Genomic DNA, 14,873 nt, shown 5'->3' on the forward strand with positions numbered 1-14,873 from the left:
AAAAAAAAAAAAAAAAAACATATTTTTAAGAGTTGTTGAAAAATAAATTATCCAAAAAACTGATAAAATTAAAAAAAATTAAAAAAAATATATGTATATCTAATTGTACATAAGCAAAAAAAAAAAAAAATTACATTTTAAAGTTAATAATAAGTTCGAGTTGATTTGAGTTATTTTAGGTGACCCATGAATCAACCTAACCCATAAAATTTTCATTTATTTGAACCTAACTCAACCCAAAAGAATTTATAACTCAACCCACGGTTGGGTTGGGTTGATCGATTTTTTCGGGTCATCGGGTTTTTTGAACACCCCTACTCTCACCTATGTAGATCAAAGGATAATCCCGAATAAACAGGAGTTCATAGTTAGCTCAATATTAAGATTGAGTTATCCTAGGTCATTGAGTTTGAAATAGTCAATTTTAACGGTAAATGGTTGTTATAAAGAAAAGTGATTATTTCGAGATCCGGTCTTATGCAAACTCATTGCACAAGATGTCCCAACTCACATGTCTCTACATGAATCATTTTTTGATCACATCATTTGTATCGGTATACAAAATGAGTCGCATCCGATAGTGTCACCAGGATGAGGTAGTCAATCTCATCCATATACTTATAGACCATTTTCAGCTACATACTAAAACTTGATCCTCTTTTATGACGCCACTTAAAGTTTAACGTATTTATGTTATAGCCTTGGATTTATTTATTGGATTTTCATAAAAGAATGCAATATTCTCAACAATATTTTTATTGATAAATAGAATATGTTAACAATATTTACGAATTGCGAGTTTAAGACATTCCTAACAAAAATGTCACTGATTAGTGATAGACATTGATAGATGTTATATGTGTCTATTCCTGTTTATCACTATAGACAATGACATTTTACTATATTTATAAATAAATTGGTTCATTTTTCTATATTTGAAAACAACTCATTCTTAAAGATTCTATAGATTTTATACTCTTTCTATTTAATAAAGATCACGCCATTAAATAAATTTTTTTTTTTAATTACATGAATTCCTCACAATTATTCAATACTCGTTTTATAACAAACAATAGACTGTGGTAGTATAGAGAAATTTTCCTTAATGCAGAAACAAGGTTATTTTTGTAATTTTGGTAATTATATTTTGTCGCTTTTATTATTACTGTTATCCTAATGAAGAGTTAATTGGAGTATGAAGCTTTGATAATCTTGTTTATTAAATATAATCATTTCAATCGCATTCATTAGCGCCTGACAGTTTAATGCAATACAAAATTTCCTTTTCAATACCAAATTTGCCGTTAAGATAAACTAATCCAATATTTAAACATATTTAAAAGGGGCCCAACGGAATAAATAAATAAACAAAATTACATTGCGTTTCCACCCAACTTTGAAAAGATGTAGTAGCCAATTACCAGAAACAGAGAAAGAGAATTCGAATGGTATAAAAAATTTGTTAAATATCATTTTACTTCGTATATTTTTAATTGTGCAATTTTACTCTCATTAATTCAATTTAGTCTTAAATTTAATCTACAATCATAATTTATTGTTGATACTTTTAGATTTTTTTTTGTTATATATTAGTAATTTTACTAAAAATTTCGAAAATATATCTACATGTCGTATTCCATATATGGAAATTATTAGGAAAATTGTTTAAAATGACAAAACTATTAAAAATATTTACAAATATAGCAAAATATCATGGTTTATTGGTGATAGACATTGATTGAAATCCATAAGTGTCTATATGTATCTAACAATGATGATAGATAAGGACATTTTGCTATATTTGTAAATATTTTGATTCATTTTATTATATTTAAAAACAACTTAAATTGTTATTATTATTTAACCAATTTTGGTAAATATTAACTTTTATAGATTAAGTTTAAGATTTATTGAAAAAGCATATATTAAAATTGGACAAGTGAAATTACATAAATTAAAATTTGAACAAACGATGAAAATAAAATGTTATTTTAACCTATTTCAATGGGTGAGATGAGATTGGATTCACCGGCAGTAGCAGGTTACAGGTGGAAGATAAACCACATGGGCCCTCACATTACTATATTAGATTAGATTTATATATTTCATTTATTATAATGCACTATGATGACACTTACATTACCGATCTTCAATAATTGGAAATTTTTTTATTTGTAAACAAAAAATTTGGAAATAACACTAGTTCAAATTTAAAAAGAAAAAAAAAAAAAAAAGCATTAAATATATGAAGCTTAAAGGGGAAATAGCATAAAACAAATTAGAAAGAGCCCCCACCAAGGAACAGCTTTAAGTTTTTGTTCATTATTCCATCTTCTTCTTGTTTATTGTAGTCTCAGACTTATGGCAATAACTTCTTGTTGTTGTTCTTCTTCTTCTTTCAATGTCTCTCTTTTGAAATCTGGTCTTTCAGTTTCAGTTAAGCCTATTAGCAGAATTTGGATGCTTCAACCTACAAGATTTCCTCTCAAGAACTCACTTCCACTGCAGATCAGATCTTCCATTAAGAACAAGGTCAACCTCTTCTCCTTTCATTTTCTGTTCATGTTCTTCATCATATCATCTTCTCTCTCTCTTTCTCACATTCTTCTTTCATATCTTTTTTAATGTAAGTAATTGTTTTGATGGAACCTTATCCTCTACCTCTACTGAAGATTGACGATTGATACACGATCCAAGCTAATATCTTTACTACTAACAAATAACGTGAATAGTTAATACGATGCGTCGTTCTACTTTTATGAATCATTAAATCCTAGAAATATTGATCAGTACCTAATTGCCAAGTTCAACGAAAAACTAACAGGTTTTCGAGGATCAATCGGAGGGAGTGATTTGTTATGCAGATGAGAACGGGGAGATCATCTGCGAAGGATATGATGAGGGCCCTCGGATTCACCAAAGCCTTCCCGAAAAAGGGAACCATCAAAGGTAAATGAATCAATATTCTAAACCTACCCCAAAGTTCTGATTATAAAAAAAAAAAAGGGGGAGAGAGAGAGATTTTCTGGAAGCTGTAAGATTGATGTGTTCTTGTTTATTGATCTGTGTTTTTTGGCCACAATTAGAGAGACAGAGATTATTGATCTACTAAAACAAAGTTGGATTCATCTAGGAAAAGCTGGTGGGGGAGAGCTAAGCCATGCTGAAAAAGGTGTAGCTGTTAAAAAAGACTTTAATGCTAATGGCTTCAACTCCTTATGCTAATCTAAATATGGTCCACTCTTTTGGATCATACTCAAATATAAAGTTGAATGTATGTACTTGTTATGTCCAATGTAAACAGGCATTGTTTTTTAATAATATAGTTCTATATCCTGTTTAAGTAAGGTGTAAACAGACCTTGTTTTAATTTGAGTAATTTTTAGTAGATCTACTTACTTCTGGATCTGAACCACTTAATCAAATGCACTGCCCTAAAATTGCATTTTTTTTTTCCTGAATTAATCCAATTCTTAAACTACTGAAGTTTGAGATGATGATGGCTGATGTGTGATAAGATTGAAAATTTAGTTTCAATGATGTTGGAACTGAAGTAACTTATCTTGTAAAGTACAACATATGGAGGTAATGTGTTTTTTTGGAAGCATAAGACATTGATAAGGGGAACAGAAGCTATACACTGTATATCTAACTACAACACTACCTATTTTATACAGAGATCTTAATCAAGAGGTTAACTAATATTGTACCTCCTTTTTCTTAATGGCTTTAACAGCCTTCTTTCACACCTCCTAAGAATTATCATCACCTCCTCTTGCTCTTCAACAATGAAATTCAGACCAAAAGAAAAAAGGGGGAAAAGAATCTACCTAAAAGAATCAATTTACTCAATGAACAAAAAGTGAGAGGTTGTACTCTGAGATTCACTCACATCTATCTACAACGTAACAGAAACAGCATCAGATTTTCCATCCGCCATGTTCTCGTCACCAAAATCAGACTGAGACTGGCTCGGAACGATAGACTGCGGAAACCATTGGTCTGGGACCATCAGGAAGTAGGTTGTCATTGCTTTTCTGAACCTCTTCTTGTATTCCTTGGGGGAGATCACTGTTGGAGACGAGTTCTTTGCCCCACCAAGAATGCCGGTAGCCTTTACCCAAGTCTCGAGGTGCTTGTCCCACGTGTACTGTCTCACGAAATCGATGATCCCGATTACTAGTTCATGTTTCTCCTCGTCCACCCCAACCAGCAACGAGTAGTCCATCACGCCGATTGACTACATTACCACAGGTTAAACAGTGCGTGAGAATGTGTTGGAAGATCGTTTACGAACATCAAGCAAATACACATACTGATAAACTTACGGCAAGAAATGAAGTATCATTCCAGACAGCTCTCTCCAACAATCGTTTTGCTTTGTTTCCAACGAAAATTGGAGAAGTTCGCATTGCTTCAATCAAGTTTTGGTCCAACAGAACTTTGTTATTCCCAGTTGAATCAGCATTATAGCGTGATCTTGAGGATCCTTTGAGATCATAAAGTCGCGAAACATTCCTTCTAAACAGAAGATTCTCCATAACCAGAACGTCCATCTTTGATTCTTTACCTCCCTTAAGATGTTTTGCCGTAACCTTCCACCATGGAACCAACAACAAACAGTAAATTTCAGAGAAGAAAACCTCTCAATTATCAAAAGTTTAACCATTGTAGGCTAATTGAAATGGCTTCAAACATCCGTATAAAATTCTTATGCTTCGTTTATTCTTATGCTTCGTTTCTAGATTTTTCTTCTTAAAGATAATTAGTACCTGTAGTCCATTTTAGGATCAAATTGTGTTCCAAAAGTAGGAAAAAAAAATTTTCATTTTCATTTCATCATCTCTTCCATTTAGCCGTCAAAAGATGAATTGACCATTTATAACAGACTATTATCAATCTATCTTGAAGAGTTAACTTTTCTCGAGTCCTGGAAAACTCTCTAAACATTGTTACAATTTCACAACCTGATTATGTAATAAAGCTAAAGGATTAGAGGTACCTGATAGATTCCAAGAATTTTTGCTAGGCATGTAGGACTTCTCGTACCAATTGATTCAGACAAATACTTGAAATATTCAGGTGCAAATTTAATGAATGACTCCAGTTCAGTCTTGGTGACTTGCTTAATAATAAAACGATCGTCCAATGTTTTGGCAAAGAACACATTACTCTTACCACCTTGGGCTCCCCACTTCTTACAACGACTAAGAGACTTTACAAAATCAAGTTCTGAACAACAAATCCTCCTCAAAGCTTCAAATCGTTTTGCATAGTAACAGGTAACAGAATATTTTACTCCACCATGTGGGCCATATTCTTCAAAAAAAATTCTGGGATTAAGGGACTTTGGGTATAAGAGTGGATCCAAACTAATAGAGGTACGAGATCCAGAGATGGATGAAACAGTGTCATCTGAAGGTCCCATACTTTTAGACGTATCAAAGGAGAAATCATCAGAGGACTGGAAAAATGAGTCTGTGTAAGATAAGGCAGGCAACGAATCACCACAATCTCTCAGTTTTTCTGCCTCATCAATCAACTGGGAATGATATTCTGGTGACATTAGAGAGTAAGCTATAATACTTGAGGGTTCATCATCATAGACCGGAACAACAGTTTCATTTACGCCAAGAGGCAAGAACAGTCTAGCTCCACCTTGAAACTCTAGCTCCCAGAATGAAGACAGAAAGACAGGATTGTGTTTAGCTAGTGCTTCAAGTTTCTGACCACTAGCTAGAAAATTTTCATTAAATAAATAATAAAAGTTTGAGAAAGCCGTCTCTAAGTGGCCTTCAAAGTCTTCTGTATCCTCAAGTGCCTTTGAAGGAAGCGACTGAGAAACAGCATGGGTAACCCTGTCCCCATTCTGATCTTCAGAACGATCATTCCATATGGTAATATCGGTGCCTGATGAATTGGACAAAATATGGGAATTATCTTTTGTTATTCCAACTACTGAACCATTTTCACCTGTCCATGCAGCCTCGAGTGTATCTGATAAACTCACCATCCTAGAAAACTGCCCATCAGCCTGAGCTGAATGAAAATATGTCTTTGATTCTAGGGGTTCAGATGGAGGACTAATGCTCGTGCTGCATAAATGTTCTTTATCTGGATCTGAATCTCCAACTTCTTCAACTTGAATGTCAGGTTGAACCGAGCTGGTAACAAATTCCTTACCATTACTTGGGCCTTCATTACACTGTTGATAGACAAGACGAGAGTCAGAGGATTTAAGGTCTTCAACCAATTTGCTGTTGGTGCTAATTTCAGAGAGCTTCTCGCTATCAACCACAAGTCTCTCTTCAGATTCTGCATTAAAGCTGCCAGCAGAGTTCCCGTTATCTAAACTGGCTGCTTGGATCAATTGCTGGTCCCATACATAAGCTTGAATTAGTAACTTCCTACGCAGGTAGTTGATCTCAAGAATGTCCACAGCACCCTGGCCCTGTTTTCCTTCCCCATTCATAGTTTTATGGAGTGATTCCTTGACCACAAGCATCAGAACCAACTAAATTAGCAAGAAATTAGATATTGTCCACATGAACTTTAAATGTAATGATTTTTATATTTTCAAATATAAGAAACAATTGTGGTTTTTGAGATACAAGAAAAGATCTTCATGAACACGTCAGTTAGTATCACTGAGAATAATAGATGTATACATTAAATTTCAAAAAGGGAAAAAAATCACTGAGGACATATTTACTTCTCAGGTTTGTTTTAATTTCTATTTGACAAAATGTAATCAGGGCATACATCAAATCTTTCAAGGCATATGCACCACACAGTAAAACGGCAGGCGTTCAACAACTTTGATCCATCCCAGTTCTTAAAAGATACATGCAGATATCACAAATGAGCCATCGAAATGGTCAAAAAGGCATATGCACCATACAATAAAACAGTGTAAGACGAGGTCAACCACTATGATTCATCCTTATTCCCAATTAGTAAACAGATTGAGGAGTAGAAAGAAAAAATTTGTTGATCAAGTATGAGAAGACAAACCCATCAACTCAAGGGATTCAACTGAAAATTACAGTCTAACCAAATTGCATTTCCATACAAAGTCAGGAAGGATGGTTAGATGCCAAAGAGCATTCTATAAGACCCCTAGTTATGGACATAGTAAGATTATTAGTAAATATTAGTATGGTTATGAGTAGGGGCAAATTAGTAAATAGCTAGTAAGTTGGTTAGGGCTTTGGTAATAAATAGGAGTGGGTTGAGAGGAAAACTGAGGAATTTTGTAGTGATTTCCTATGGGGAATGGGAGAGAGTAGGCCTCTCGAAAGGCTATGGTATACTGTAGTTTCTTTAATGATATTGCAATATAAATCTATCTTTTAGTGCTCTTTGCTTGTTCTTTATGTTCTTGAGTATTCTTGTTAGCTGGTATCCTAACACATTCTAACTTTAACATTCACCATTCTTGGAGGCTTACCTCAAATTTGGCCTTCTCTTTCTGTAACATTGCTTCCAACCCAGCAATCTGGCGTCTTAGTTCCATTTTTCTCATGCTATTGAGGGTCCCTGCACCAGATATTTTTTCTGCAATTTGACGAAGAGTATTCAACACTTCGGAGAACAAAAGCTCAGCCTGGTTCACCACCTGCTAGAATCAGATAATTAAATCATCCATGTGCAGTGAAAATTATATCATAAACATCTCAAATCTAAAAGTTATTGTACCTCATCCTTTTCTTTTCGTATCCACTCCTGATCCTCATAGTTGAAATCCAGTTTTGATGGTGGAAGGTATACAGAATGCACATCGGTTGAAGTATAGCGGAAACAAGCAATCATTCTCCCATATCTGTACAAGTAAAGCAATGAAAGAAGTTATTTTCAATTTTGGCTACTCTGATATCCCCATAGGTTGAAAAAGAAGATGCACAAGTGAAATGAGAGACTGTATGTTTTCCACTATGGCAAGTTTGATATCCCCCACAGGTTGAGAAAAAAGAAAAGAAAAGAAAAGAGATATCTTTTCACGGGAACCCAAAAGCTTAATTATGGGTTACATAAGTTCAATATTATATCAACACTCTAATACTATCCCCTTACTTGTGAACTCAAAAATTTGTTAAAGGCCCAACAAGTAGAATTCAATATAAATTGGGTTGGGGAGGAAATGACTTTACATAGGTTTGAACTCAGAACGTCCTGCTTTGATATCACTAAACCCAAAACTTAAGTCGATGGGTTAGAGTGAATTTAATATTATATCTAAAACTCTAGAACTTACATAACTTCCAGTGATATGTGGGCCCTATAATGTATATATAATAATGTTCTGAATCAAGTACAAAAATAAGCACACAACATTCATCAAGAGGAATAAAGGAACCAACTTTGGCACTCAAATTGCATGGTAAAATGTTAATCAGCATAACAAACCGAGTACCAATATATAAATTTACATCAATTATAAAAAATGGACTACATAAGACTATTTAAGAATTTAATTACAGATATAACAAATTGACTGTAATTAAATATGAGGACGATCAGTATTACTTCAGAAAGTACTATGCTCCGATATGTCCATGAAGACTATGGTTTCTCTCTTTTCATGGAGTGGTGCATGAAATTGAAAGACATCTTACTACACTTATGTATTGCCAGGTGTCTATTATATATAAATACTGGCTGATTTTATAATTTTTAAGAATTCAAATATTTTTTTGGTAAGCCAATTAATTACCCATAAAAACGAAGGCAGTCTCTATGTAGGGAGTGGCCACAGCTTGCCACTCTGCTAGCAGCAATGTGGTTTGAAAAACTGAGCTCTAAGAACTTCCCAAAGGAGAGTCCCCATGCAGCATCTGACATCACTACTCTTCGAGTAGCTGGGGGAAAACCATTGTTTCGTGGGCATCGCAGGCATCTATGCCACATCCAAATCTTCCCTTCCCTTTCACCTGGCAAGAGAATTTCTGGTAACTTCTTAACAGATATTGTGAGGGTGCCCTGTCTATGAGTATAACAATGAACATGTGCTTCTGCTGGCATTTCACAAGAATCGCATCGATAAGCCTGAAATGGTATAATGACTCATCATTTTCATCAGTATTTCCAAGTTTTTAATAGAAAGAAATCTGATGTACATTAAAATAAGACAGCTCACCTGATTAAATAGTTTGTCCCTTAAGAATCGGCCTAAAGGTTTATCGAAAGTCCCATAGTATTTGATTCTAAAGAGATGCGACCTTTCACAGACACTTCCTTTCAATATGCACCTTGATGATAACGAGACCAAAATACTTTGATGGGCAGAAGAGGCTGTAGTGAAATCATCTTTCCCTGTTCCCAGCTCCTCTTTAGAAGTTCCAAACTCTTGATGATTTTGAATATTCTGTTGCGCGTTTAATGGCTCCGAGTCAATTGGCTGGCTAGATACCACTGAGTTATGAACGACTTCAGAATCAATAGGAAACTTGCCAGATTCTAGTTCTTGATGGTGTTGATAACCATTAGCAGAAGATTCTTCCATTTCACCACGGGGACCCAATGCATTTCTCTCCTTAATTGTACCATATGGAGAGGGCTCATTGCCATAAGACTCAGAACCAATAGTCCAAGACACGGGATGAGAAGAGAAAATTGCTGCTGAATTTGCAGCGGATGAACTTGGTTGTGAGAGTTGAGAACTAGGGCCATTTTCTACAAAGGGTACAGTGCTGTTGCTAGATAAGATTAGATCTGAGGAAGGTAAACTTTTGGACCTTTGTGGCTCATCAATAGGTAAGCTAGGTTGCTGTCCCTGATAGGTAGGAAGACTGAAATCAGGGACCATTGATATGGATCTCTCAACGACGGACGATTTCACAGGAATTGCAACAGTAATTGGGGAGTTCAAGGGAAGCTCTGGTAGAGAGGCTCTTTCATCAGCAAGAAAAGATGTTTCCAAGGCCAAATGATAAGCAGCAAAAACTCCATACTGAACAACTCGCTTTGCCTTCTTCAACTCATCCATGTCAGCACCTCTAAGTAAAATCTAAAAGGAATAGACAAGTAAAAGTTATAACTACTTAAACCAATGGTCTGTAATCACACATCTATTCTGTAAGTATGGCACAACAACCAACGATCAAATTAAGTAATACATCCACTGGACCACTGAAAAAATGAAACAGTTATAGATCTGAATACTGCCAAGTCATCATTTCCTCAGTCCTACCCCCCAAAAAGAAGTGTGCATGGAAACTAACTCCGAAACCACCAATCCATTCTTCCAGCAGATAGTCCTAAGGATGAAAATCAACAAGTGAGCAATATTCATGCAGAAACGAAGTTCTGCCATGCCCAAGCTTTTCTTCCACCCTAGTAATTCTAGAAATTCTTGGTACATTACTTTTCATGGCCACAATGACAAGCGTGATTTTACACATTATTCTCAGTAAACATATACACACAAATTTGGCAATAGATATATCAAGAACTTACAGTACAACCCAATGGCTTTGGGCAGCCTTCAAAAAACATCAATGTCTTCACCGATTTTTTCCCTCTCTGTCCAGAAGAGGTCAGATCTTCCGTGAACCTTTCTACATGAAATAACTCACAATATCCCAACTTTGGTGATGAAAGTTGATCGATCGAAGGAACTATCTGTGCACCCGTGCAGCGGGCTATACGCTCCAAAAGAGGTCTCTTGATATTGAGAACGAGCGATATATCTTTTGCAAGTAGGTACTCTTGTGCAAATCTTGACACCGATTTTTCAACTAAAAGAACATCAGGGCGGTGTGCATCTATTTTTGCAACTGCCATCTTCAAATGGTCAATCTCCTAAAAAGGTTTAAATCAAATTAGCACAAGACAAGGGAGAAAAGGAAAAAAGAAACAAATGAATGCATGTGGTGGTGTACAGAATATATACAAGCACTGGCAATTAATCATTTATAACTAACAGACAGAGAATAAAAAGTTACAACCTGCTGCAACAGTGTATCGAAACTTGATAAGTGATTGGAAACCCGTTGGTATTCAAGTGCACCTCCAAGAATCAGCAAGCGAGACTTCTCTATCTTTGAGATCATTCTCCGATGGGCCACATTTTTCTTACAAACCACCCCCTTTACCACCGTACTAAAAGAAAGTTGTTGAACCATTGTCAGAAGGTTAGAGCTAGAAGTATTAACTTATTTTAAAACCAAAAGCACATGCAACTATAGAATAAAGAAGAATCAGTTGTTGTGATTAGGGACGTTAGCATTCAACATAGGTATGGACCATATCAGAGAAAATATATATAGAGATTCATCAGTCAAAAAAAAGTGGCCAAGATGGAAAGAATTGTGTAATTAAGCATCACATCATCAAAACGTAAAATAGGACAATAGTTTTGTTACAGAAACCCGTAGACACAGTTAGGTGTCATAAGTGACTTGAGACAGTTTAATGACAGATGAAAAGCTTTATACACACCAAAACAGTTACCTACTGCGGCGATGTCCTGAAGCAATACATTTGACTTTCACATATCCACCAGGGTCCATCTCACCACATCTACTCATATCTGGCTTTAGTAGTGTGGCCGCCTCCCAAGAGAGGGAAGTAATTATCTCCAGCCAACTCTCTTTATCACTGATCTCGCCCAAAGGAAGGTTCTCAACCTGCAATAATTGAGCAACTAAAGCCCTAAAATGTCCATCGACAACATTCTTCATGACATTCTTGTGCTCCTCACTAGACCTATCCTTACTACGATATTCCCCACTCCCAAAACTGCTAGATGCTCGCAAATACCCCCATTCACCAGCATCATGTCCCTCATCATCATCATCGTAAAAAGTTTCCCTCTCATCTTCTTCGTCTTCAGGTTCAGGTGGGATCCAGAGAAGCTCATTGTTCTCAAAATCAACAGGTTCAGACTGGGCATCATCCGTAAAGTCTAAGGAGGCATGCCCTTGATCTTCTCCATAAATAAAATTTGTTTCTTCCTTCTGGTCAAGATCTGGAATTCCTTCCAGACCATGTGAATAAAAACTTTCCTGCAAGGGAGAGCTACTTAAACTTCTGGCGTCATTGTTTTCCCCATCGAGCTGCTCACTATGTGGACCATGCTCATTGCCAATCTCTTCAGATTCAGCTTGACCAAAGTAACTTATGGCTGGAGGTGAATGGCTTGCTTCAGTATCTGACTTGTATACACCATCATAATCATCCTTGCCAGCACTCCTGATAACAAAGAAACCACAAGGCACATGAGTAAAATACAACAAAAGATGTTTCATTCTATGCCTTCTTGCCAGGAAACACCAACTATTAAAATGACTACATAAGTAAAATGATATTGGAATTTCAAAATGAAATCCCAAACATTAAACTACTCTCCAATCCTATACGATTTGGATATGTGTGGCTCTTATTTTCTCAAATTTATGGCCGGTTGATCAACACCAAGGGTCTTCTACCATTAAGTTAAACACTTGAGATTAAATCAAAATATCGATTTGTAACAAAGAGCAGAAACCCTATAATAGAGGTGGTTAGAATGATCAAAATATTAAAGGGATTGTACAGGCCAAGCAACAACCAAAAATTAAATGCGAACATTAGAGCGAGGTAAAACCTGTTCATGGAATAATTTTGTGGTATATCTCCTATGCTAGAAAGAATGTCAATGCTCCTTCCCGATGCCGATTCACCCTGCTGATCTCTGCCTGTTAAGATAACAGACGAATGTTGTGGGCTGAGACCAGAATGCTCTTGAGCTTGTTGGTTGGCCTCAAGGGAGTAAGGCACAGAAGCAAAAGTAATGCTGCTGTCAGCAGTGCCACTTGATCTAGGACTGGACAAACTTGCTGCTGATGGTGAACTGGAGATATCCTGGTTAAGCACCCTGATCTCATGATCTGGAGCAGCTATTCCCTGATTCCATTGCTTGAAGCAATAGTTACAAACACGAATTCTCTCCCTCTCTTCACGAGGGATTCTTGGGTCACCTGATGGAGCAAGTATCGAGTTTGCTGTACACTTGGCACAGAACACTCTTCCACAAAGACGGCAATGGTGTCTACGGTTGATAAGGGTAAATTGTGAGTCACAATCGTAGCATACCCGGCAGCTCTGATCAGGCATCCAAAAAGCCCTCGATACATTAGCTGATTCAGATCGCCAAGGGATCCACGACTTCCAATTACCAAGTATATCAGTCAATGTCTTGTCTGGAGAATCCATTGACCAACAAACCCACGATTCCGTTCATTATGATTTGCTCATTTGAAAGGAGACTCAACAAATTCAACCTGAAAACAAAAAAAGTCAACTGAACCTCGACCGAACTGGTTCCACCTTAACGCAAAGGAAGAACAACCGAAAGAAAAAACAGCGAAAATGGAACTTCGCTGTTGGAGAAGCGAAATCCATTCCAGAATTCACCTATTATACCTACTTCAATATTTGACATCGACATTAATCTTCCAACCACAAAAAATAAAGTAGTTTCTCCATTAAAGAACCAGACCCCAATCTCAGACATAAATTAACTCGAAAGTAATGAAAAAGCATGAACTAATTAAATCGAATAAGAACAGCAGCAAAGCAAGATCAAGAATCTTCTCAGCTACCTTCAATAAGTTCAATCAAGCTCCTCGGAACCGACCAAATTCAATTACTTCCAGCTCCCCCTTCAACTCCTCTCTGCAGAAAACAAAAATCAAAACACTACTGTATATTCAACAGAATATCTTCGTTCTCTCCAAGTTTTCAACATCAAACAGTGGAAAGTAAAACAAAATAAATAAGGTGTCGAATTCCGATTGGCTTCAACTTGAACTGAATTTGACCACCGCCAAATCCACCTGAGCGGAAAGGAAGAGGCCAGCACAACTCAAAGTTGGGGTTTGAGGAGAAAGAAACCGTGATTCACTACCAAAAAAAGGTTCAGACAGTGTGAAAGAAAGGGTTGTTGGTGAAGAGAGTCAAGATGAAGAAGCGTAAAGAGAGAGAGAGATTTCTCGCAGATTCCAAAAACGAATCAACACATCATTTCACCGATCTTCGACACCACAGAAATCAAAATTTTCCACTCATCTCATCCATCCACATCAATAAGCACTTCTGCAAATTCTTCCGCTAATTTAATTTTTTTTTTTTTTTTTCAGTTCTTAGCTTACTCAATCATGCGGTTTTCTTCATAATTTGATTATTTTTTCCCGAAGAAACAAGCGAAAGATATGGAAATTGTTTTTTTTTTTTTTTATAATTATTATTATTATATTTATTGCTGTCAATTAATCACTTTTTTTCATGTGAATATCATAATATGAATAGTTGCGTATAAGGAATAAGGATTGGATAATAGCTTTGAAAGTATGTTTTTTTTTTTAATTCTTTTTCCTCAAAAAATAAATATATTTTTCAAAATTGAGTTGGTGTTCTTTAAGTATTAATGGGATTTTTATTATGTTTCAAACATTTTCAAGTAATTTAAAATTTAGACGTTTTTTTTTATTTATTTAAAATAGAAATTGTGGAAACCTCTTGAATTCCATAGATGGTTTTCTTTTGAAACTTTGGTATGATAAGGTCGTGGTTATGATTAATATTTATCCCTTGACATGTTTTTAGACCATTTCAAGCTAACTTTTAATTTGAATGTTATTAATTATAGTTCAACCATATATAAAGCGAATGATTCAAATGTTTTACTTTTTGGTGGATGATATATTCAAAGAAGTAATAACTTTTTAAGTTTAATACAATAATGGAAAGGAAAGAATTCAAACTTTAACCTTTTGATTTATGAAATATATTTTAATTAATTGAACAATGCTTAGTTGATAACATATAAATACAAATACATTCAAATCTTGTAGAGTTATAATACAAGGAAGTGAATTGTATATATCATCATC

The 14,873-nt window shown here is 35.5% G+C and overlaps 2 protein-coding genes across 3 annotated transcripts; one reads left to right on the forward strand and one right to left on the reverse strand.

Annotated features, from left to right (window-relative positions):
* The first annotated feature begins 2,145 nt into the window (after nucleotides 1-2,145).
* Nucleotides 2,146-3,355, forward strand: LOC120085537. Its single transcript, XM_039041558.1, has 3 exons — nucleotides 2,146-2,532; nucleotides 2,825-2,949; nucleotides 3,087-3,355. The coding sequence occupies exons 1-3, from the start codon at nucleotides 2,362-2,364 to the stop codon at nucleotides 3,223-3,225; spliced, it is 435 nt and encodes a 144-aa protein (XP_038897486.1). The 5' UTR covers nucleotides 2,146-2,361; the 3' UTR covers nucleotides 3,226-3,355.
* Nucleotides 3,356-3,526: 171 nt separating this feature from the next.
* On the reverse strand, nucleotides 3,527-14,167 carry LOC120085536 (1-phosphatidylinositol-3-phosphate 5-kinase FAB1B). 2 transcript variants are annotated; one of them, XM_039041556.1, is made up of 12 exons: nucleotides 13,584-14,167; nucleotides 12,587-13,262; nucleotides 11,452-12,192; nucleotides 10,947-11,100; nucleotides 10,456-10,800; nucleotides 9,137-10,006; nucleotides 8,714-9,045; nucleotides 7,699-7,822; nucleotides 7,451-7,618; nucleotides 5,003-6,514; nucleotides 4,329-4,595; nucleotides 3,527-4,240 (listed from the first exon to the last, which is right to left on the reverse strand). In XM_039041556.1, exons 2-12 carry the CDS (start codon nucleotides 13,192-13,194, stop codon nucleotides 3,899-3,901), a joined length of 5,463 nt encoding a protein of 1,820 aa, XP_038897484.1. In that variant the 5' UTR covers nucleotides 13,195-13,262; nucleotides 13,584-14,167; the 3' UTR covers nucleotides 3,527-3,898. The 2 variants fall into 2 exon arrangements, with proteins under 2 accessions (XP_038897484.1, XP_038897485.1); XM_039041557.1 differs by having other exon boundaries at nucleotides 5,003-6,490; nucleotides 13,584-14,166.
* Nucleotides 14,168-14,873: the final 706 nt, after the last annotated feature.

This window comes from Benincasa hispida, chromosome 9 (genome assembly GCF_009727055.1).
Source record: "Benincasa hispida cultivar B227 chromosome 9, ASM972705v1, whole genome shotgun sequence".
NCBI classification, from domain to species: Eukaryota; Viridiplantae; Streptophyta; class Magnoliopsida; order Cucurbitales; family Cucurbitaceae; genus Benincasa; species Benincasa hispida.

Bases quoted from the DNA above. Each gene is read 5' to 3' on its own strand.
- LOC120085536 (XM_039041556.1), bottom strand. From the start codon at position 13,194: ATGGATTCTCCAGACAAGACATTGACTGATATACTTGGTAATTGGAAG. The intron at 10,007-10,455 runs GTAAGTTCTTGA...TATTCCTTTTAG, and splicing joins CAAAGCCATTGGGTTGTACT to ATTTTACTTAGAGGTGCTGA. The intron at 7,823-8,713 runs GTAATTAATTGG...TTACTTGTACAG, and splicing joins GACTGCCTTCGTTTTTATGG to ATATGGGAGAATGATTGCTT.
- LOC120085537 (XM_039041558.1), top strand. From the start codon at position 2,362: ATGGCAATAACTTCTTGTTGTTGTTCTTCTTCTTCTTTCAATGTCTCT. The intron at 2,533-2,824 runs GTCAACCTCTTC...AAAAACTAACAG, and splicing joins GATCTTCCATTAAGAACAAG to GTTTTCGAGGATCAATCGGA. The intron at 2,950-3,086 runs GTAAATGAATCA...GGCCACAATTAG, and splicing joins GAAAAAGGGAACCATCAAAG to AGAGACAGAGATTATTGATC.